The 24205-nt window shown below is 41.2% G+C and overlaps 1 protein-coding gene and 1 long non-coding RNA gene across 5 annotated transcripts in view; one reads left to right on the forward strand and one right to left on the reverse strand.

Moving 5' to 3' along the window:
• Positions 1–24205, reverse strand: part of hivep1 (HIVEP zinc finger 1) — a 56317-nt gene that overhangs the window by 3102 nt on the left and 29010 nt on the right. For all 3 annotated transcript variants that reach the window (XM_067612430.1, XM_067612432.1, XM_067612431.1), the window contains exons 3-7: positions 10586–10639; positions 1660–7460; positions 1418–1551; positions 1113–1288; positions 204–305 (exon numbers count right to left, since the gene is read on the reverse strand). In XM_067612430.1, the coding sequence (XP_067468531.1) occupies positions 204–305; positions 1113–1288; positions 1418–1551; positions 1660–7460; positions 10586–10639 (6267 nt within the window). The remainder of the gene's footprint in view (positions 1–203; positions 306–1112; positions 1289–1417; positions 1552–1659; positions 7461–10585; positions 10640–24205) is intronic.
• Positions 247–19061, forward strand: LOC137198572 (uncharacterized). Of its 2 annotated transcripts, none has more exons than XR_010931654.1 (3): positions 247–336; positions 1127–1256; positions 12092–19061. It is a non-coding gene; the product is annotated as an uncharacterized lncRNA (long non-coding RNA). The 2 variants fall into 2 exon arrangements; XR_010931653.1 differs by lacking the exon at positions 12092–19061 and adding an exon at positions 7455–7613.

A 24205-nucleotide genomic window follows, 5' to 3' on the forward strand; every position in this document is an offset into this window, starting at 1 on the left:
GTTTGAAACCAAAGCAAATGGGGTAAACAAGACCTTTCTGTAGAAGTCACTAATACATATCTGACAAGATACTGTTAAGAAACCCTTAATTATTAAAAAACCCTTCATTTTTTAAAATTTTGTTTTAAAAACTGTGGCTTCAAGCACACAATAATCCTACTATATTTTCCCCTAGGCTAAGGCTGAGCGGTGAAGCACTGTACCAGAGTCCTCTGCATCTTGATCCTCAATGAGACCCTCAGGCACCCCCATCTCCATGCACTTCTTACTGTGGGCCTTGGATTTCATGTGCTTGGTCAGATTTCCTGCAAGAAGAGAGGCAGAAAGGTCTTATAGGTGGGTAGAGCTTGAACAATAGCACAGAAGGAGTTTATGTAAGAGAATACGGTCTTTGGGCAAGCTGTATGTAAAGGGTGAGTAACTGATAAAGACATTTTTAAATGAACGTGGGTTGCTCTGACACCAAGTACTGTTCTGCAGTGTCGCGTGGGTAGGCAAGTTCGATAAAGAATGGTGAATCATACTGTCTTGGTTTAAGAGATGGTGAAACCACATCTTTAATTTCATAGCTCCTAAAAAGAATAAGTGAATGTAGCAGTTCAAGTCTATTCAAATATATAGTCTCAGATGTAAATTGTGGTGGAAAAAAATTGTATGTTCAGATGTAAGTGAAGTGTGCGAACATTTTTTTTTTCCAATTAAGATTTGTGGAACTAAATTCATCATGGTGAGTGTATCCAGTAATTTAGAACTACATACAATTAAATATATCATAAAATAATGCAAAAAAGAGACAAAAATCTCATATATGGGTAATATCTGGATCATGTACTATGTGATGATGTACTATATTAACTTGACTTGAGAATACATTTCAATTATTTTCTAGACAGTTGATTAGTGTGAAAGTACTGACACTGTCTATGCACTGCAAGAAGGGAAAAACTAAGTTTCACTAACTTCAAACTTGGAATTTTAATCAAAGGTTGATAGGAAAATATTTCATTGCCAAAAAAAAACATCTCTATTATATCATAACATATGTACCCAAATAAAGGAGTTGTGGTTTTAGATTTACAGCTTTAAACACTGACTAACCACTAAGCTCTAACCTTTTGTCTTGAAGGAGAAGTTGCAGTGGACACAGTGGTATGGCCGGACATCAGAGTGGGTGCGAATATGTTTACGCAGCATGCTGGGTTTCTTACAGCGGATCCCACATTCCTCACAGATGTATTTACCGCGCCCACGCCCACGTACGTAGACATACTCTTCATTAGATTTGTATCTGTGGGGTTGCAGGCATAAGGTTAACATAACATGGAAGACAAACACATAAAACTTAAGCAAATAAGAGTTCTAATTTTGATATTAAATTAATTAATTGATTCATTTAATTAATTGTTTAGAATCGTACCCGCCATCAAATATTTTGACCCGTCTTGGTTCTGTTTTAGATGCCAAGTCCTTGTCTGACTCACTGCTGGCCTGAGTTTCTGGTTGCACTTTACTTCTGGTTTCAATTGATACAGACTTCTGGGTTATTGGCAGCTGCAGAGAGATGTAATTGATGTGTTTATCAATATGATTCAATAAACAAGGCAGTAATATACAAGAAACATTAAGATTGTCTAAACTGTGCAGGAAATTAGTTCTTACCCTTGGCATGATGTCTTTCAGCTTGCCTGAGTAAGACAAGATATCAGATTTTCCACAAGTTCTTATGGCCGAGGTGTAGTGTATTTTCTTAGAGCTCTGCTTGGAGTCAAACAAAGACATGACCACCTTGGTGGGCAACCCAAGTGGGTTAGGGTTGTTTGGGCTGACTGTCCAGGCAGCATATGCTGAAGTCTTCAGGTCAGTCTGTGGCACATGAAGAGGTTTCCTCTTCATCAAGAAACACCATGTGAAAGTGGTAGCAGTCTTCAGGCTGGGGAAAGACAGGCGATGGCTGTCTTTTGTGTTAACCACAGAAACAGATGTGGTCAGTTTCACCTGACCACCATGGAAGCTGGAGGGCCTAATAGGAGATTTGGTAGGAGTCCACCTCTGTTCCTCAGGTTTCTCTTGAGGCTTCAGAGTGTTATTAGCTGGCATAGAGCTGCCCTGGCCACCAGGTGTAGTATTTAGGGCAGGGCCAGCCTCTTCAGGAATAACAGTGCTTATGTCTTTTTCCAGCCCAGCACTGTCAGGTGACATTGGCTTAATGTCATCAATAGCCTCTGAGTCCTTCTCTCTGTCTGTTTTAACCTGAGGCAAAGGTGGTGCCTCAGTTTCGATGGGACTATCCACTGGTTCAGTTGTGCAAACCTGCCTAACAAGTGTTAGCTTCCGCTGTCGGGTCACCTCTGACATCTTGGAGTTAAGATAATTGACTGATCTGCCATCAGTTAGACAGGCCACACCATGCTCATCTTTAGCTCGTTTTTGGTGCTTTTCCATGTAGATGTCCAAGCTGTTGGCAGGTGACAGCATTCTTTTACTTGAGGCAGTGGGTTCCTGCTGTGGGCAGAGTGTTACTGATGCCAGTTTCTGTGTGCAATGTAAAGACCCAAGAGAAGGTGCTCGTTCTCCTGTATGGTTATGACTGCTAACAATTTGAGTCCTATCCTTCTTAACAGCTGGTACAGCATGGGCATCACTATCTACACTGTGACTGGATGGGATGGTATTTTTATTGGACACAGAGGGAGCAGGGTGCATCTGCTCAGGAGTGATCAGGATCTGTGGCAATGTTATAGCACCTTGGGTTTGACTGAATGGATCCCTTTGCTGTTCACCTGGCAAAACTCCAGTCTTTGTCTTAATCTCAGACACCCGTTGATTGGGTTGAGCAACGTATACATTTTGGAGTACATCTGATGATTTTGAAATGCTCAAAATTGGATTGGCAATAGGTATTGTTAAAACTGGCAAGGCTATCTGAGTTCCCTGTGTGTTGGAGAATGAAAATGTTTGGCTAGCTCTCATGGCAGGACACTGCAATTGGTATTTGGGCACAAAACATTTCTTTTCTTCAGAGTCAGCTGGCTTATTTTGGACATTCTCACGACAAACTAAGATCTGGCTCAGAGGTTGTTGTAACTTTTGGCATATTTGAACCCTTGATGTTTGATGCCAAGGGTGTGGAAGGCCATGGACTTGAGGCTGCTGAGTCGGGCTGCCCAAATGAATACTTTGCACCATTTGCTCATTCTTTTGCAAGGGTGGTTCTCCAGAATGTAAGATAAAAGGTTGAGCCATGTTGCGCCTATTGGCAATATGAATTTGCTGGGATCTATTCTGAGATAAAGAGCTAACATTTGTAATGGGAGGTTTATCTAGAGGTATGACAGCTTTCCGAACAGGTTGCTGACTCTCTGGGCCTATTTTTAAAGACATTTGGCGAACTAATGGCCCCCGCCTCCTTTCAATAAGTGGCACCTGAGAAAGTTGCGAGATTTGTCCACTTTTTGGCTGGCCAACAGGTGACAGAGATCTGCTGGGAGATACATTGCCACAGTCAAAAGACTTGCTACGATAGTCACATGAAATCTCCACAGAGGGTTGAGTACAAGTGATCTGTTCAGATGCGGCACGCCTCATCATTCCAGGCACACCAAGGGTGTTGAAGGCTGTTGGCAGACCTTGAGCCTCTGGAATTTTGCTGACACACTCCCCTCTAGATGGACTCTCTGACCTAGATTGTTCATCCCTGTCAAAAGAGGCTGAAATGCTCGAACAGCGAGATAGACTGCTGTCCCTGCTGAGGCTTCGTGAGAGGCTGGACTCAAAACTGGATTCACCTGAGGAGTGGTCCATTTGAGCAAGACGAATTCTTTTCTTTTTAGGCGGAAGTTTCTCTGCGGGTAACTTTGACAAACTCTCACTTCTCTGAGGCCAGCTGAATTGATCTGCAGGCTTATCTGCTGGCTCAGAAGTCTGTGATTCATGTTCTCTGTCGGGCTCCTCTGTGACCAAAATCTCAGGGACCTGGATGTTGTTTTGACGAACCAGACGAGACTGATGGACAGGAGTAGAGTTTTCACTAACTGCTGTTACTGTACCATCAGTGCATTGTTCCATCCTTTGTTTTCCAAAGTCAGCACTCTTGGGTTTGGACATTTTTTCATGGTAGCTGTCAGCTGAAGCATTTATAATTGCATCTGTTTTGGGCTTGTTTAAGGGATCTTTTTCCATACAATCAACAGGAGAGGCCCTGTCAATAGATTCTGTCTCAAATGAATTGGGTCTGCTGAGAGAGTTGGTGTGTCTAATGACTGAAGTACCGCTGCCTTGCCTTTGCATCTCTCCTTTACTAGAGGTGCTGATTTGGGTTTCTCGTATTGGTGACAGTCTGGAATCTGAAGTATTCATACCTCTTGCTATGAGCTGAATCTGAGGTAGCTTTGACTGGTTGTTTTTGGGCTGGATGTCTACTATTACAGCATGCTGAGAAAAAGTCCGACTTGCCAGAGCTGTTGGTAGCTGACATGAATCAAAACTAACTGAACAAGGTGGAATGGTGTCAGTTGGAGATTGATCATCCTCATCTCCAACACTTTTCATTTTCCTTCTCTTCCTAATTGATGTCTGTTGATCAAGTATTCCTGAACCAATAGTTGATCTAGGGACTAGAGGCTGTTGTATGTTAACATGAAAAACATCTTGATCTGTTTCTTTAACAGCATTTGGCTTGTTTTTTGGACCATGGAGCTCAGAGCAGTAAAATTTCTTGTGAGTTTCAAAATTCTCTAACTTTCTGTACCGGTTACGACAAGTTTCACACTCATACATTGTGCCTTTATTCTGCTGAGGCTTTCTGTTTCTGTCCTGGTTGTACTCAAAAGATCTGCTTCTTTGCATTAGTTCTGTGGAATTGCTTAGACCATGATAGCCTTCATCCATAGAGCGAACAGAAGGGAGGCCATGCCCCTCACTTGTGGAGAAGTCCTCCACTGCTGCTTGTCTGACTAAGGTGCGAGAATGTATTGCTGGATTTGGGGTTGACGGGGCTGATGAAAATACATCATCATTCAATGAACTAATTTTGTCATCAAATGACTGACAAATTCGCAAAGGGTGGGGGAGGGGGGCAACATTGAGGGGGAGAGCAGAATGTCCTGGTGTAGTAGGCATAGAGTTACTCCTTGTTATTGGCAAACAATCCATTGGCGGGTATTGAGAAGGTACAGAGAGAAGAAATACTGGCTTTGATTTATCTGTGGGGGTGAATGGGGACTTAGGGATGTCTGAGCTGGAACTTGACCGTCTTCCCATTGGTTTAAGATCAAACTGAAAAGAGTCTTTAAATATGTATGATTTAGGGGAGTCTATGCTACCTCTCCTTGAGAGAGATGTTCTCCTTGGTTTGACACTGTCCAGCTGCTTGTTGTCAACCACTGCCTCATTATCTGATATCAACTTTGAAATTCGTTCTTCCAGAGAGAGTGCTTTTGCTTCTAATGGTGGACGCATCTGTCCTTCTATGGCCCTTGGCTTTTGCTCAGCTGCTACATGCATTACTGCAGCAACCACAGGAGGGACAATGGGAAGAGTACTCTTGGCTATGTCAATGTCTGGGGGAGTTATCTTTACAAATGGGCTAGGTGGACTCATGGCCTGGTCAGCACTTTCAGAGCGTGAGAAGTAGCCAGAATCTGTGCTTCCCAAACTGCGGGGACTAAGTAGGCACTTAGCCTGTTGCTGTTGAGAAAAGTCTGTCGCTTGTTGCCTCTGAAGCTGTGCGTGTCCAACTAACAGTGGAGACTTGCACTGTTGGTCTTCATCTTCACTTACAGTATCTAGTGATTGATTTGTACCATCCACTTCTTTCAGAGATGACAGGACTGTGATGTTTGATCTCAGATTACCAGTCTGGCACTCTCGTTGCCGTTGTGCTGCAGCTTGCTCAGGTGCTGCACCTGTAACTCTCGGGCTATCTGCCCTCAGAGGGGAGACATTAACTGGATATACAACAACTTTTGGAAGTGCAGCCGTCACTTTGGGCTCATGAGCCCTCTGACCAAGGGCTGGTTTCATTGAGTCAAACACAGCTGACGAGTCCGCTTCCCCGTGGCTTGCTTGGGTTGTACCTGCACTCTGTAAACTGTTTTCCGATAAAGCTGCCACACTGCTCTGTGATGATTCAGGGTCCAAGTCTGCAGTGCTACCTTCCTCATCACTGTCCCCGCTCTCCTCCGCCTCCGAATGTGTTCCGAGGGCTTTGTCAGATTCTTGTGATAGTGATCCACCTCCAGATTCAGAGCGTGCAATGAGACCCAGTTTTATAGCATGAGCATGGGATTTCTTGTGCTTGTACAAGTTACTCTTGGTTTTGAATGAGAAGCCACAAGTAACACAGGGGTATGGTCTCTCTCCTGTGTGAGACCTTATGTGTTTGAGCAGCACACTGGGTTTTGCACATGCTCGGCTGCAGTATTCACAAACATACTTTCCTGGCTTTTTAGGTTTTTGGTCCTTTGAGACCTGTTCAGCACCAAAGTTCATTACAGTTGTCATCTGAATTTGGTTGCTTCCAGGTGTAACTGGGACCTGAATGGTGCTGGGAACACTTGCTGAGAGGGACTGGCATGTGTGCACTATAGGTGGTTGGCTTTGTGGCAAAGCATTGGAGCCGGAGGGAACAGGCGCATGAGTTATAGTGGATGGTCCAGTATTAAAGCTCATGTGCAAGCCAGGCTTTTCTGGATTCGAAGCAACGGGCATAAAATGCGGTGTGGCAAGCGGAGAGGACTGCAAGGGGGTACCCTGTGTAGATGTCTGCACATTTCCCTGTAGTGGTGCTGCAATGCCAATGAAGTTGCCTTGTTTGTCAATATAATAAGTCTGCATATGGGAAGTTTGGGTCTGGAGACCAACATTGGCAGCTGGCATTGTTGTTAGTTCACCACTGGATTGAGCATCAAGGGTGGAAACTGGTTTTCCAATGGCTGTAACTTGCAAAGAGTTTTTCCTCTCAGCCAGAGTACTAAAGTCAGGCTCCATGGCCTTAAGTAGGACATCAAGTGGAGCACTGGTGTGGTAAGGATCTCCCTCAAAGCTGGGATCTTTGCTCTCTTTGTGCTGAGACACTTCAGCTGTTATCAAAGAGCCCTCCTCACCATCTGCAGGCTCATGTGATGGTGGCCTAGAAGACGTTTCCTCCTGCTTCAGCCTTTCTTGGTCAGTGGAAGATGCCCCTTTATCAGGGGATGGTGCAACTGATTGGGCATACTGTTGGTCTCTTTTCTCACTGGGTGATGTTGAAGGATTGTGGGAAGGGCTGTTGGAGGAGGAGGAGCAAGAAGTTGTAGTTTCCTTGGACGATGATCCGTGGAGAGCAGTTTCAGATGTTTTCAACTGCAGAGGCTTCTTCACTGGAGATTTAGGAATTTTCTTCAGCTGATTCTCTGCAACAACCTTTTTCCTCTTCAGGCCTTTTATGTTATCTGCATTTCTTCGACTGCTTTCAGATATCCCTGTGGACAAACAGACAACAATGAGAAACAAAGAAAAGCAGAGTTGGCACAAAAACACCATCTTTTTCTAAACCTTTTTCTCCACTGTACCATATGGGCAGATTGAGCACAACAGTCCCTGCTGAGAAAATAAATTCTATTTTCTGTGCTGAATTGGATTCCTTATTGGCTTTTGAAACTTGACACACTTAAATAAATAAAAAATAGACTGCAGATAAATGTAGCATGTTATATTAGATTAAGGGATCAGAATTTTTAGACATTTAGTCATTTGGTTTAAAAATAGAGAGACTATTTCCAAGAGTCCAAAAGTCCACCAAGACTCAAAGCTTGACCTGGTGTGGTTTTTTTTCTTCTTTTTTTTTTTTAGCTCTGTCTATCTGTAATATTAAATAGAATTCTCATCCAAAATTTACTTCCACAGTTTAACCCATGAAAGAAAACAATGAGTACAGTTTTTCCCCATAATGATGAACAAACATGATTCTATCCCAGACATTTAATATCCAGTGATAAGCATCAACTAATTGTAGAGGGAATTATCAAGTCTAATTACTACACTTGTCATCTATTAGTCACATTTTCCTTAAAACCTCTTTTGGCAAACAGAGGACAAAATGAAGACATTACCCATGAAAAACAAGTTTTTGGTACACCTACATGACATTACATTTCTTTGTTAGACCCAAAAAGAAAACAACAAAACACTAATGTTTAAATTACTACAGTATTTTTAATTGTTATATATGCATTACCTCCTCATTGCTTTAACTTTATATTACTACTCCCTATTGTAAAAACTTTATGTTTAATGTTATTTCTACACCTACACACACATAAGCTCTGGTGACCATTATGGTTTTACAACACTTAACACTGTTTTCAGACTGAAACACAAATAATAATCTTGTTCTAATTGCTTTGTAATGTCATACAGTCATTCTTAAAACCATCAATTCAATGCTGACGAACATGCGGAATACATGTGTGATTGCAGCATTTTAATTATAGTTCAATACAATGACATAATTTATGTATAACATTCACAGCTGTTATATAACAAGATATTGTGCTCTACAGCATAAGTAAAGCATAACCCTACCACCACATTACCATAACCACATTAAATCTCTTTAATCTTTACTTTGTGTTTACAGTGATTTCATCAGTAACTGTTTTTGTTGAAGTGGGATATACTCAACTTAGACACATCACCCTTACTTTTATTTATTTGGTGTGTGACTAATGCTGAAGAGGCCCACACTTCATTACATAAGAAAACAATCCTTTCTTCCTTTTCTTGCTGTTCAAAAACCTACGTAGGATTGGCCGATTAAAAAGAAAACAATTAACTAAAGCAGCACAGACAAACTGCATGTGTATGATTTCAACACTGCCACTAATAATAAAGCAGCTCTGTTTTAAAAGGGCACGCCCATACCATGGTGTCCCATAATTTGTCATGTTGTCCCTGCAATACTGATTCAAGCAGGTGTTTTTAAAAGGACACGATGCTTAAGTTTAGCAATGCCCTGTCACTGTTTCCTGGCGTGTGTAGGTATTTCCCAGGATGAGGTCAGGGCTCCTTCGGGGCCACTGGCATAATTAGCTTGAGGAACGCCTTGTCTTTACATGAGTTAATCCATTCTCCACACAAACATGCACCCAAAGAGCCTTGAAGGCAGCACAAAACCAATATGAAATGCTCTCAAAGTAAACCTTGTGATTTTTCTACAATAACCCGGTCTGAAAGATGCCTTGCAAAGAAACACATTTATATCAACTGCTAAGAGACATGGGAAAAGGATTAGTTCTCCGTCTGCAAAAGAGATTCCATGACTTCACCGCAAGTTTTCCATCATAAAAAAGTACTTCATAAACAAACATGTGTCAGTGTCAATCCTCAGCTATAATGTTTATTGTTAGAAAAAGCTGTTAAGGCTATTTTCATATAAAAATAAGAAATCATCCAATCAGCAAATTCTTTCAAACAGTAGCTAAGCTTTTTCCATGACTGTCTGAAGCTAATTTTTAATGTAAAATAAAGACCATGCCTTAGCGATCCTGTGTGAAGGAACTACTGACAGATTTAACTTCTTTTTAAAGAGGGTTGTAATGGAGATTAACCTTTGACTGGTAAGGAAGGGTCATCAGTACTTGCTGTACTTTGAGAAGGGGATTGAGATATTCTTATTTGTATCCTTTCTATTTAGCGTCTCCTCCCAATCTCATTTACAGTGGATGATTCAATCAAAGCTTGCATGTCCTACAAATAAGTTGGGTGTTTTTTTAAATGACAACGTTGCAGTTTTAAAGTTTGCTCAGCTGGTTAATTCTCAGGCAAAGCTTAAACAGACACCATGACGCTGCCAATTGCTTAACCAAGATGACTTTTCTATTTGAATGAAGTTACATAATACTCCCATTACTGTAGCGTTAGTGCTGTACATTGCAGTAACACTACAGTTATTGCATTGTTACCTGATGATATCTCTTGTTTTCTTTAAGTGATAAAACATTTCCTGTATAATCATTACTTCCTCGGATGCAAACTATCGTATTTAATCATTAACTTGGTCCTCACATTTCAATGTGTCAGAGAAATTGAAATGTGAATTTAAAACTGTTGTTATGACAGGTCACTGCTGTGAAATATTCTCTAAGGAATGTGCAACCCAAATGAAACTTTTAATATATTGCAAATAGTTTCACTGAAGCAGAAACATTTAAGTGCCGCAAAAGTCCAGATGCTTCACAGCAGCTGGATCTGCTACTGCAACAAGTGGTAACCAGAAAGTATTTTTAACTCCACTTACATGTAAATAAAGCTAATTTTAATAAAAGAACACTGCAATGATAAACACACCCTATAATAAATTTGATTATTGTGTGTAAATCCTTTACAATCCAGACCACTGAATTATTTTGTGATTTTAGTGAAAACCCTATTTTAGGTTACATCATTAATTTTATTCCTTTTAAGCTGGTGGTGAATAAGAAAACAGAAAATCTCTTACGAAATTCCTTCCAAATAAAAGAGAAGGCATTCAATTCATTTCTTCTTTAAAAATAAATTTAATTCGTTACTTTTAATCCAAAGTGTTGAGAAAAAAAAAAAATCTTACCTTTCTGTGAGCTTTTGGGGTCTTTAAGCTCTTTCTGTGCTTCTTCGATTTTATCTGTAACACAAGAATAGAAACCATATTGAGCACGAGGAACATTGCTGCACAGATGCACACAGACTCCACGGTGAAGGCAGTGCAGAATGTAACTAATGTGATATAATTACATGTAACTACTGGGGATGCTTCCCACACGGCTGTAGCAGGATGAAGGTCTTTTAAATGAAAAACAGATATTCTTCCATAGCCGAGAGAGAGCACTATTCTATTATGGAAACTACTGTAATCATGAAGAGAGTACGCCTGTGCGTGCACATAAAAATACAACCATACAAGCACACCCACTTACAGAAATAAAAGTGTGAACCTGTATGAAATAAAGGTTAAAGTCTACTAACAAGTCAATATGGTGGGTTCATTCTCATTATCACTGAGTGAGCACTAAACCCACAGATCAATTTACATATCAAAACGCTGTTTACACCCTTCGGGGAAGACAAATTCATTCCACTCAGCCCTTTTATAAGTCACAATCATCACCCACAATCCAGCAGGTGAAGAACATGTTTCTGTATGAGACATATGGATGTGTGGGAGGTGACACAGCACTGACTGTGTGTTACTGTAATCAATATTAATTATATACGCTGGCTCAACGTGATGTGAACCCATTACACACACAGTGGAATAAAGTGAGAGAGAAGAGGTAAAGCCTCTGTTTTCCTGCACTTCTACAGGCTGTTGAAAGAGGCATATATAAATCTGTGAATGTATAAGTCTAATTTATAAAAAATAATATTAGTTTTTCTCATTACCTTAAAAAAAATCTCATGCAGAATCAGCAGCTTTTTTATATTCTCCCCATTTTGCTGTTAATTGAAATACATTCTGAGCTGTGGTTGCTGCAAGAAAACTTAAAAAACTGTAAAACCACTTGAAACTACAGAGATTTGTGTCTTCTTGCAGTTTCAGCCAATCTGAATTTTTAAAAATCGGGTATTGCACCATGAAAATCAGTAAAAAAAAAACAACAACAATGATTAGCATTCTACATCTGAAAGTGCAAGTGTGCATGCAACACACTCACATTAAGCACAGAGGAAAATATCGAGCACAGCACGACTGTAGCATGTTTCTGCCTCCCGTGACCGCGGAAAATAGACGGAAAAATAAACCCACTGTGGCTTCAGTGCCCTGCACATGACATTAGAGTCCTCGAGGACCAATGGTAACAATTTTGTCCTAGATTGCACAAATGTTAATGGAGGGTGAAAGAGGATGTTCTTCTTGTGGTTCCCAAAATCACAGTAATGCAATGCCGGGAATACTCGGAGGAGGGGTGGACACGAGCGGGCCACAGAAGAGGTCAGTGGATTATGTCATCGCGTGTGTGTGCGTTTGCGCGCGCGCGTACGTGTGTGTGTGTGTGTGTGTGTGTGTGTGTGTGTTACACCACAGTCACACCCTTCATCATCTCTCTCGCTCTCTCTTTCTCTCTCTATATCCCAGGCACACGCCACAGATTACATAATGTGTCCCCACCCCTGCGCTGCCGTGGAGCAAAACAAAGGCACCCTGCCAGCAGAAACACAGCAACGGAGGCGCATGAGAAGAGGGCAGAGTGTTTGTTTATTTGTGAGCCTTTGGGAAAAAAAAAAAAAAAAAAAGGTAGACAGACAGAGGAGATAGCTATGTGCTTGTGTATCTTGTCTATTTGCATATAAATGACCACGGTGAACGCCCTCCGACAAAAGAATCAGGTAGGCTGTGTTTTCCTGGCAATGAAGCTGGTATTTCTCCAAACAGAGCGGCTCCTGGAGCTTTCCTCTGTGTCATAGTTACCACACTGTAACCTCACAGCTTCCTCGAGTAAATGGCTATGTTATTGCGAACCAATTTGAGATAATAAATGCTTATTTTAGCGGTTAGAAGATTTGGAGGTAGATTTTCGCTAGCATATGCTTCATTGTTTGCACAGCTTGATACATATGTCTTGTATTAGACCGCACTGGCAAACCAAGGCGTAAGTGATTACTGCCCAACAAAAATCTTATTAGTGGTTGTGTATGGTAGGAGAGCAGAGTATAAGCTATTATAGATCAGATTGCACTCCTTACATAATAAACCACAAACAAGACCCCTCATGCTGAATGACACCCATGAAGTCAAGCTCTGAACCGTGGAAAAAAACGGAAAACACCAGCTCCAATGAGTGGAAAGGGACAAGGCAGCACTCCCCCTCATCCCTCACCCTTCAATAAGGACAAAATATTCCATCCACAGTGCCCGTTATTAAGACAGCAGGGAATGATTATACGGTTGTTCATATTTCCCTCGTTAGGGCTGCTGGGGTTGCCGAGGTGGTCTTTACGACGGCTGTATGGGGGCTTCGAGACGTTCGGCATGCCATCTGAAAAGCGTGTAATTGTCCCGTACCCATGGGAAAACACGGAAAGGAATGTACACAAATGTTGCGTGTTGCTCGTGATGAAAACCAGAGCACACTGTGGAACATGACCACGAAACTGCGAGGGCAGGGAGAGAAAACAGTCAGAGGGTACTAAACTCATAAAGGCCCCACTTATAACTAAACTGTTTAAAAGTATGGTCTGAAACAAAACAGAGAAAAGGTTTGTAGGATGCCACTTAACAACACTGTACAGTACTGACAAACTCTTTTTTTTTATTTTTATTTTTTTTACCAGAGTTAAAGCTCCTTCCAACCAACAAATGACACAAACAATTATCAAGGCTCTGAAAAGGACATTGAACCTCTTGCCTAAGGGGCTTGGTATGCTTAAGTCGGCTGTATTGTAAGCAAAAAGCATGTGAATTGTCTGACTGGCTTTAATAATTTAGTAGACTTTAAATCAACACTCTCCTCTAATGTGACTTAAACATGTGGAAGTGATATTCCATCTTACTCAAATCATAAAAGAGATTGATCTACATCTGATAACTGTTACTCACTGTTAAAAAAAACAAAAAAAACATAGAAAAGATAAATTATAAATGCCTGTTTTGTTTTGTTTACTGATCTATCCCTCCTTTATCTACCTGACCCCTCTAATAACTCTTGTAATGCAGCGTATAGTTTTGGGTCTTTGAGCAGAGAACAGGAGGGAAGTGAATTGCAGATCGAGGTTCGCCCTCAGTCTCAAGGTGGCAGACTCGTGATCTTTGATCTACGCAACGTGATATCTAAAAGATATGCGAGGATCAGGATGGGAGGGACTAGAGTGGGCGAGTGCATGTCAATTACGCAGGAGTTTGTGGGCGAGGGAGTCGGCCTCCTCACTGATCGCTGTCATGACGACCACGAATCTTTAATGCCCCCCCCCCCCCCGCATCTTCCGAGTGGGAAATGTGATCACTCGTGCCTCGAGGGCCTCAGTGACGTCAATACATGAGAAACATGCCGGCTTTTGAATCCCAACGCCCACCTGATGTAAATCTACAACCCATCAGCTATGGCTGGGGGGGAGGAGGGGGGCTGCTCAGTGGGAGGGGAAGCCCATCCAAAACTACGTGAAGGCGTTTGACAGACAATAATCAGGGAAGACGTGGTCGTAACAACCGCAGATACAAACACATTCTAATGAGCTGGAACGCCAACTCGCTTCTGGAAAATGGACCTAATAAACCAAACTTCTGCCAGTCGAATGAATAACATATTACACTACAGCGAAGTGGCAGCCCACATGGAGCAGCAACACAACTGCATCTTCCTGGCACTGCCCCCCCCCCCCCCCTCTCTCCCTCTGCCTGTTGGCCGACAAATCACCACCAGGCTCCACACACCCTCCTACCCTCCCAGCCAGCCTGGAACACTCATATTCTGTTCAACAGCCTGCCCTGCTGGGCCTCACCATGCCAAATGGCGGCCATCAACGACGTAGTGGCAGCTTTTTACGGGGTCCATATGCACTATGTTCACGTGTTTCAGATGGCCCTGATGGCTTGGCTCTTCCTGCTAGCATCAAAGATATGTGTTGGGGGGAGTGGGGGAGGGAGGAATCGTTGTTTTGTAAACACCAGTATGCCAGCAACAAGCCTGAACAATACCAGAGGACCACTGTGTGCGGGCAGATGGGCGTCCACCAGCAGTAATGATGCAAGTGCTGCAGTAAATCATCTCACACTTTATCACGGCATATTTAATGAACTAGAACAAATGATATTGTAAGAGTTAAAGGTTAAAGTCATTTGCCTGTTAGTGCAGATAAAGCGCTCGTTGATATAACAGCTCAGACAGACGCACAAACACACACACAGCGAGGAGAGGACCAGCCAGGTGGATTGAGTTTGATGTTTGGATGATAACAGGATGATGTCTGGAGACAAAGGGATGGTTGCACCGCCAGCTGGATGCGGGCTGCACAGTGTAGCGTACTAAACTATAGAGAGGAAAGGAAAAGGAGTGCCTCAGCAGGCTGAAGATGACGAGATCGGAGTCGGCAGCTGCCCCCTTCTTCCCTGTCACTGTGCGGGAGGGAGATGGAGATTATGTAACTCAAGCACCTCCACCAGCCTGCTGTACACGCCCGGCTGTGTGCAAACACGCAAACACACACACACACACACACACCACACAGCAAACACACCCTCACAGAGGGTGATGCATTCTTAGAGCAGCCACTAACAAGGACATTTTCCAACTCAACAAAAACAGGCCGTACAGGAAGACTTGAATGCTGCTGGTTGAACTGAAAACTACATCACAGCACATCTAATTCATGAGCTGATTGACAGAAAATTTGTTGTTTTTCAAAGCAAAAATGCCAAAATTGCTGGTTTCAGCCTCTTAAATGTCAAGATTCCCTGCTTTAGTTGGTCTTTGTGATCTTTGTGTTTTTAAATGCTGTTGAGACAAAAAAAAGCTATCTAAATTTATCATATCAGCCCCTGGGAACTTGTGATATAATAGAAAGATATTTTCTGGAACAAACAATCGATTAATCAACAAAGTATTTGGCAGATTAACTGATTTAAAAAAAATACTCGTCAGCTACAGCCAAACAAGGTCATTTTCCAACAACAACGAGACAAACAGAGCAGTCAGCAAGACATTTAAATTCTATCAACAGAACTGAAAACTCTGATTAATCATTTTACCAATTAGCTGATCGACAGAAAATTCATCAACAGCAATTGTGATATGTTGAATTATTTTTCAATCAAAAATGACAAAAAATCATGTGGTTGATGACAAATGTGAACATTTCCTGCTGTTTTTTTTTTTTTTTTTTTTTTTTGGTCTTACATAATATATTGAATCACTTTTGGTTTTGAAGTTTTCAGACAGAACAAAGCAGTCTGAAGACATCAGGACTATTTTTGACATTTTATAAACCAGACAATTGATTAAGTACCGCAGTATCTACAGCTCTACCCTACACGGCTTTTGGACAGCGTTTTAAATTTTCTAGCTGTGATTAGAGGAGAATAAACAGACAGAGAGGCTGACAGCTTGCCAGTTGCACCAGCTGTAAAAAAGAAAGTAGTTTGTAGCCAAATCCTGAGTTTTGTTAACTTTGACAAATACTCAGTTTGTTCTTTCATATAATTACATTTTTATATCACACACGTAATAGCAACCATGACTCAATAATAATGGGATTATTCAACAAGGAACGGCTCGTACAGCAGAGGGGATGTATGAGCTTTGCAGAATTCCTCGTCATCTTTAGAGGAAGTCTGTTGATCTTATCTCAGCTTTCTTTCTGTGGCCTGTAGAGGAGACGCAGCAGTTTTTGCAGCCCTCAGCAGCTGACCCATGCAGTAAGCAGACATAAGGGTTACTGTCAGCATCTGACACATTCTTTATCTTCACGGACACGCCCGTACAAAGACGCTCCCAGCGGCCCCGAGGGAGATGAACCAGACCGAAAATCAAGGCTGAGACTGAGAGACTCGCAGAGGGAGGGGGGGGGGGGGGGGGGGGGCTACAGGAAGTACTGTGTGCTAAGATGATGATGCAGAGCAGAGGAATCCCCCGCCATAGCGAGAGTGTCCTATTACCCTGCAGTCTATCATCATCAGCCTGCTTAGAGGAGAGCGCAAAGTGACTTCCTCCCCCTCTCCTTCCACATATTAGCCGGACTGGGAGCTGCAGTGGCTCGCTCTATCAAACCTAATGGACACAAAAGGACACAGATAGAGAGAACGACCGACAGATGACAGATGGAGACTGAGGAAAGAGAGTGAAAAGATACAGATAGAGCTACTTTTTTGGTGCCAACTGATGTGTGCTGAAAAAAATCAATCAATAGAAAATTTATCATTTATTTACCATCAACTATTGGTTCATTACTTAAAGTCTTTTATCAAGGGAAACACTGCAAATATTTGTTTGTTCCAGTCCCTCGAATGTGAGGATTAGCTACTTTTATGTTTTTATATCATTGTGAATTTAATATCTTTGGATTTTGATCTGTTGGTTAGACAAAACAAGACATTTGAAGACATCACCTTGGTCTCTGGGAGCTTGTGATGGTATTTTTCACTGTTTTCTGTCATCTTACAAACAAAGTGGTAAATCGATTTATAAATATTTACAAAATAGTCATTAGTTGCAGCTCAGTTTTGTAGCACAGAACGTTGAACACTGACGTACCAAAAGCTGGCACATCTGGTTAGGTTGGAAAAGTTGTTTACTTATTCTTTGATCAGGTGGATTATTTTATTCAGGCTTAGTTGTAATAAGATTTAATGTTTAAAAACTTTTCTTTTAAGGGCTGTAACATCATAGATTAATCTACTGATTATTTTCTCGATTAATGGATGAACTGTTTTGGTTTATAAAATGTCCCAAAATGATGAAAGAAACCCATAACAATGTTCTGACATCTTCAGATTGTTTGTTTTGTCTAAAAACCCAAAATACTTTGTGTGCAATGATACAAAATGGAAAAAAAGGCAGCAAATCCTCATACTGGAGAGGCTGGAAACACGATTAATCCATAATCAAAATAGCTGCCGATTGATTTTCTGTCGATCCACGAGTCGATTAATCATTTCATGTAAGACTGGCGCTAGAAATGATACTGAAACTGATCCCTAAATACAGACAAAAGAAAGAAGGGGAGAGAAGGAAAGATTTTAGATTTCATACTCGGCATAAAAACAAAGCATTCAAGCGAAGCAAGTCCTGCTTTCTCTGCAGCCTGGAGATCAGCTGCTGACTGCTAAACATCCCACTACTGGGAGCCACAAGGTGGAGGGAAGCAGCCCCTCTGGCTGTTTACCCTCCGCTGGGAAAGACTGAGGGAGACTGTTTATGTGCGGCATGAAACAGCATGTTGAACGGTAACGACGGAGCCAGACCAGGTATGAGTTTAAAAAAAAAAAAAAAAAATTACAGCATTAACTAGAGCTTCGGGCAGGCACCTTTTAATAATATATGGCTATAAAAGGGGGAGAGATGCACATCTTGTACACAGAACAACAAAAACATACATGATGAACAATATAGTTATGTGGATTTACCTGTCTGAATTACCTGCCCTGTTTTATATAATGATAATAATTAGAGGATGTGTTTAGAGGCGTCGTTATCACTCTGTCCTCCCAATAATTCGTGATGAAACTGCCAACACCCAGTCAACAAATGAAATATTGATCACAATCTCTCTCCTGCACACACACACACACACACAGACAAAGACAGTGGTTTGGTGCGGTATCTGTACAGTACTGCTGCCCCCGCAGGAAACTGTAGGTGGAAGAAGCAGCAGACTGGAGGCCACTGATTATTGGGACTGCGTGGGCACCCCTGTGAAAAATTGATATAACGAGAAATCTACTGGGTGGGAAGAGGTGTGTTTGTGTGTGTATGTGTGTGTGTGTGTGTATGTATGTAAGGGGTTTAATGGTGCAGGCGGAGACGAATGTGAATATTACCCTCTTCCATCGTTTTCAGAACACACACATTTAACCTTCCCCAAAAAATCTGCCTGCACCAAAATAGATGATAAAAAGCCAGACTTCCAAAACACAATACAGAAACGCGGTGCCAAGAAACACAAAATAATGATTTCCTTCCCTCGCAGTTGCAAAAATCACGGAGGTGTGAAGCCTGTAAAGCCTGTTTTCAGCCGTAGTAAAACAAATCACAAGCTGCCCAGAAAAATTAAGAATAGAATCAGGTATTTACAATCAGACCCCACATTCTGCACATCAGCACACAGCAGGGCTGCAAGTAACGATCACCGAAATGATACCGAAACATGTTTGTCTGCTACTGTTAAATGTTCTGAACACAAGCAGATGCACTTTAACAAAAAAAAGTGGTCAGTTTCTTGTTACAACAACAAATTATTCTCGTTATAACACGATCCTTTTCATGTTATTATGAGAAACCTTTCTCGTTTTTATTGATATTTAACTGACTTTTGTCATGGTGGCAGCAATAACGGTTTTAAAATGGCAAAAAAAAAAGATTTAAATCAGGAGCTATCTGATAAAAAAAAACCAAAAACAGGTTGACAAGATTATTGTTTGTGTCTGAGTGTCAGCTTTGGGTTCTTCAGTCTATAGATATAAGATAGTGGCTGTAACACTCATAGATATAAAAGACTAGATGTGATGTGTCATAATGTCTTGTCATTCTGGGACGGAGCCATATGGCAGCCATCTTAACTGGATCCAGTTTTAAACTCACTGTAATTGGAACCTGTAGTGAAAGAGGCTTATGTCGTCTTTATAATGATTGTATTTTTCTACCAATACACCAACACTGTTTTTGATTCAAAGTAATGAGACGACTGTGCCTGTTTAGAATGAACCAAAAAACAGGGAATCTGGTAGAATTTTGATTATTTTAGCTCCAAGAGAACAAATCATGCTCTCAATCATGAAAATAATCTCATAATTGTGCATTTATATTGCAGACGGTGATTTTAATTTTTCCATTTTGCCTTAACTTAATATGTAAGAACTGTCTTTGATGTTCTGAGTGGCTAATATACTACATTAAGCAATATCTTTTATGTAGAAATGCTAAATAGATTCAGTATTATGGTTTATATTGGAAGGCAATTACAAGAGAGAACTGAACCTGCTGTAATATATTAATATATTTATTAACGTCATAAATTCTGGCAAAAAATAAATCTGGCATGGAATCAGCAGTTTGGGTTGTATTAATGACTTTGTTATAATGCTACTAAACGTTAGCGTTGAGCTCTAAGTTAGTGTAGCTAACATTAAAACAATGTTTGCTGGTTATAACTGATCTGTTTATCTAACAGATCAATGCTGTTGAGAGCTCACAACTCAGCCGGTCCGTTACTTGGTAGCAAACAGTAAAGACTTTTTATTCTATACTATATTTTATATTATATATGTGTGGAAAGTGATGGCAGTAAAATTAGGTGCTGCACAGCCGACAACCATAGCTGCTGCCCATAGGTGGCGACTGTAAACAATACCAAGGTAAGATGGTGGACGATTATTCCATGAGTTATGGCGTAACGTTGCATCTAGTGTTTTATATTGTTTGAATAATTTATTATTATAAGATTAGATTATTATTATTACAGTTAGATTAGATTAGTTTCAGCTCTACTACACGTCTACTGTTCTATAAAATCCATAAAAAGTCTTCAACTCTGAGCAACTTCTCAGTTCTGATTTTTGTCATCCTTTGAGCCAAACTGTCTCAGATAAGAAGTGAAACACTCATTGAAATCCAGCAACAAAACCTTCGACTGTACACAAACACCCACTTCTTTCTTTGTGGAGGCTAAAAAAAGTGGAACCAAAACAAGCTGCATGTCAAACTATCCAGTCAGTGTCTCCACTTCCCCCCCGGGATCGTGAGGACCGTGACACAGAACCAACAGTGCGGCGGCGGTTTCACTTTACTGAGCTCAGTGAGCGTCGGCCAGAGTGTTTTCAAACGATGTATCGACGCGCCTTGTGGGACAGGAAACGTGTTTCTGTGCGAAAACATATTTTGCATATACAGTAAACTCTATACCTCAGCTAAGGAAGGAAGGGGCGTCGCATGCAGCCCAGACTTCAAAAGACCTTTAATATATTTCATGTCAATTAGAGCTGAAAAGATTGATTGCAATTGCAAAAATGCCAAACATTTGTTAGTTCTAGCTTCTTAAATGTGAACATTTCTGCTTTTCATTGTCTATGACGGTGACAGTTCTTCAATCTCACAACAACAAGGTTCATTCAACAAATGTTCTGGAGCTTTCGATCGCAGCCAACATGGACTAGAATAGAGCTACAACTAACAACTATGTTCATTATGGATTCATCGATTAGTTATTTGGTCTATAAAATGTCAGAAAATGGTGAAAAATGTTGCTCACCAGTTTCCCAAAAATGCAACCCAAAATTTCTCGTTTTGTCCCAACCAACAGTCCACAACCCAAAGATATTCACCTTTCTATCACGGACAATTAAAGAAACCAGAAATATTCATATTTAAGAAGCTGGAGTCAATAAATGATTCAAAATAGTTACCAATTAATTTTCTATCGATCGATTAATCGACTAATCATTGCAGCTCAAGACAAGAAGTCTACTAAATGCTCAAAAAATGTCTTCTTCCATCACAGGGCGACTTTGTCTGCTGAGGAAGATCATGTGATATGATCAAAAGCTCCAGAACAGCTACTGAATGGACCTTGTGGTTTTGTGTCAACTACTGTTTCCAACGTCAAGAACAAACTTTCAACTTCAATTAAACTTAGTATCTTTGGGTTTTGGACTGTTGGTCCAATAAAACAAGCAATTTGGACTATTTTCTGACATTTTATACACCAAACAATTAAAAAAATTGAGATAAATACAGAAAACAGTTGTAAATCAATCAGTACTTTGCCCGAGGTTGACTTGTTTTTATGCACAAAAGCTAAGCACTAAATCGATACAACATTTCAGTAAAGCTTGCCAGATGTTTGCCTCACAGAGAGAGAAAAGCTGTACAGTAATTAGTAACGGTAATAAAAATCAAACTTCATTACAAATTAAACCCAGAACTTAGACATGAGTCTGTTTTCTACAGAACAGCCTGGTTCCCACAGCATCTGTCAAATCAAAACTGAAAGCCTTACATTGAAGGAACTGTACTTCACAGCAGCAGCAGCAGCAGAAAAAAAACAAAAACAAAAAAAAAACAGGCTCCCTCAGGCCCGACTGTCCCACTGCCCACTTGTTCTTGGTTACCACGGCGCCACGGTTGAGTGACAGCACACTGCTTCCTGTCTGCGTCGTTCACTTTGACGGCAGCTGTCTTGTTCAGTTTGGACGAGAGCAGAGATGTTTCTGTGGACGGTGGCTTTTAGCAGCAAGTCAAATCTGTACATCCCAGACGCTGAAAACGTAACTGGAGTTTTACGCACGTATACACACACACACACACACACACATCTGACGTCAGAGTCCCAAACAACACAAACAGTTACTATATAAGAGTAAATAATGCATCACCTCAGTGTGTGCTTTGTTTGAGCGTGTTTCACAATAGTCTATAGGACAAAATGTTCACTTCTTACCCCCGACTCTGCTGATGTTTCATGGAACAAACACTCAGCGACTCCTTTTGTTTCGGGAACAAAAGGCGACTGGAGAAAGAACAACAAGTGCATACATACTCCTGTGTCAACACAGGCAGTCACAAGTCTGTGTTTCCGCCCTATCAGCTGTGGCTCTTCAGCGGTTCAGGGCGTTGCCAGCGGTTTCCTCAGAATAATGTGACGAGGAGGGGAATTCCTGTAAGGCCCAGGAAGAGGGGTGGGGGGGGGGGAGGAGGGGTGGGGGGGGGCAGGGGAGGAGGAGGAGGGAGGAGGGAGGAGGAGAGGAGGGCCTGCCCAAACAGAACAGGCCAGTGACGTCACTTAAGGCTTTGGCACCCTCCAGGGGATCCTTCTCTGGCTCTCCCTCCTTCTCTCCGTTTGCCTCGCAGGGGGAGGGATTTAACGTGCCCTCCCAACTGCTGCTGGTTGCCCAACAGCTCACTGAACGGGTGAGGACAACTCACCAGAGGATGACTTCTTTTCTTCTTTTTTTTTTTAAAACCTCAAATTCTGATCCTACAGCGTCTTTTTTTTTCTGTTCCCTTTTAATAGTGAGATTGCTTTTCTAGCAGTAGTATTGTTTGTGTTTGGTTTTTGTGTGCTTGATGTGACAGAGTTTCCTTAAAGCTCCTCTTCAGACATGGTTTCAGACATAAAACTTATCTGTGCTGAATAATAATTTGTGTCTGATATGGTTTCCCCCAACAAAAGTTAAATCATTTTGTTAAGATTACTCCTGATCCCTCTTTAAATACAGGTTAAAAGTTTGGCTGTTCTGGATTCAAGACGTTTCCTACTTGCACTGGAGGTTTTAAGTTTAAACATTAAACTTGTGTGAGTTGCACATTGGACCACAATTAACTCCTAACTCATTGTGATGTCGCAAATCGTGCTGTTATGTAAATGTTTTAAACTCAGATTTAAGGTGAACGCAGAGAGACTTTCCTTCTTCAGCAGATGGATGTGAAAACAGTCTTCTAGTGTCAAACACATACATCATTTTACACAGTGAAGCTCAAACATCCGACTGAAGGAACAAGAAAAAAAACAAACTTTTTTTTTTTAAGCGAAGGGGGCTTTTGTTCTTTAACTGTAACATCCGTTTGCTTCTATTTTTGGCAGCTCTGACCTGTGAATTTCCTTCTTTGTATAGTCAAGTTTAAATGTGTTTTCATTTAATTAAAATAAGTCAAATTCAATTTTCCCCTTCTATAAAATCTCCATATATTAGGGCTGCCCCTAATGAGCGCTTTCATTATGATTGATATGCAGATTATTCTCTCAATTGAATAGATTAATTGTTTAGTTTATGAAACATCAATAAGAAAGTGGGGAACCCCTCCCCCCCTCACAACTTCCCAGAGTCAAAAATGACCTCCTCAACCAAAACAGATTTAATTTACTATCATATATGATAAAAAAAAAAACATGCAGCAGATCCTCATATCTGAAATCTCTCCTCAACCCAACCAGTCAAGGCAGATGGCCGCCCACCTAGAGCCCGGTTCCGCTCAAGGTTTATTCCCGTTAAAAGGGAGTTTTTTCCTTGCAGCTGTTGCCAAGTGCTTGCTCACGGGGGAACATTGGGTCGTTGTAAATGATTTGTTGCTATATAAATAAATAAAAAAGATGATATCTGAGAAGCTGAAACCAGCAAATATTTGGTATCTTTTCTTAAAAAATAGTTGCAGACTAATTTTCTCTCAATCAAATAATCATTGCAGCTCTACCATTTATAAATACATTTTGTCACATTGCGCCTTAAGAACAGTAAACACCTGCTGCTGAATCTGTGAAAAATGAAGATACTCAGCAGCATTATTGTTTTTAACTCCAGAAAGAGACACTCGAGGCTGAGCGTGGCCATGAAAACTGCAGGATCTTGTGAGAATTCAAGTCAACATTTATTTGTGCCACTCAGCTGAAGCTCTTAAAAAGGAGTTGCAGAGCAGCCTGGTAAACACTGACTGACTGACTGACTGACAAGAGAGAGAGAGATGTTCACACTAACAGGATGAGATAAAGCTGCAGGGTCTCAGTCAGATTCAGCCTCCGGGTCACTGTGTGAGGGCTCACAGCGAGCTTT

Source organism: Thunnus thynnus, chromosome 15 (assembly GCF_963924715.1).
Source record: "Thunnus thynnus chromosome 15, fThuThy2.1, whole genome shotgun sequence".
Lineage (NCBI taxonomy): Eukaryota > Metazoa > Chordata > Actinopteri > Scombriformes > Scombridae > Thunnus > Thunnus thynnus.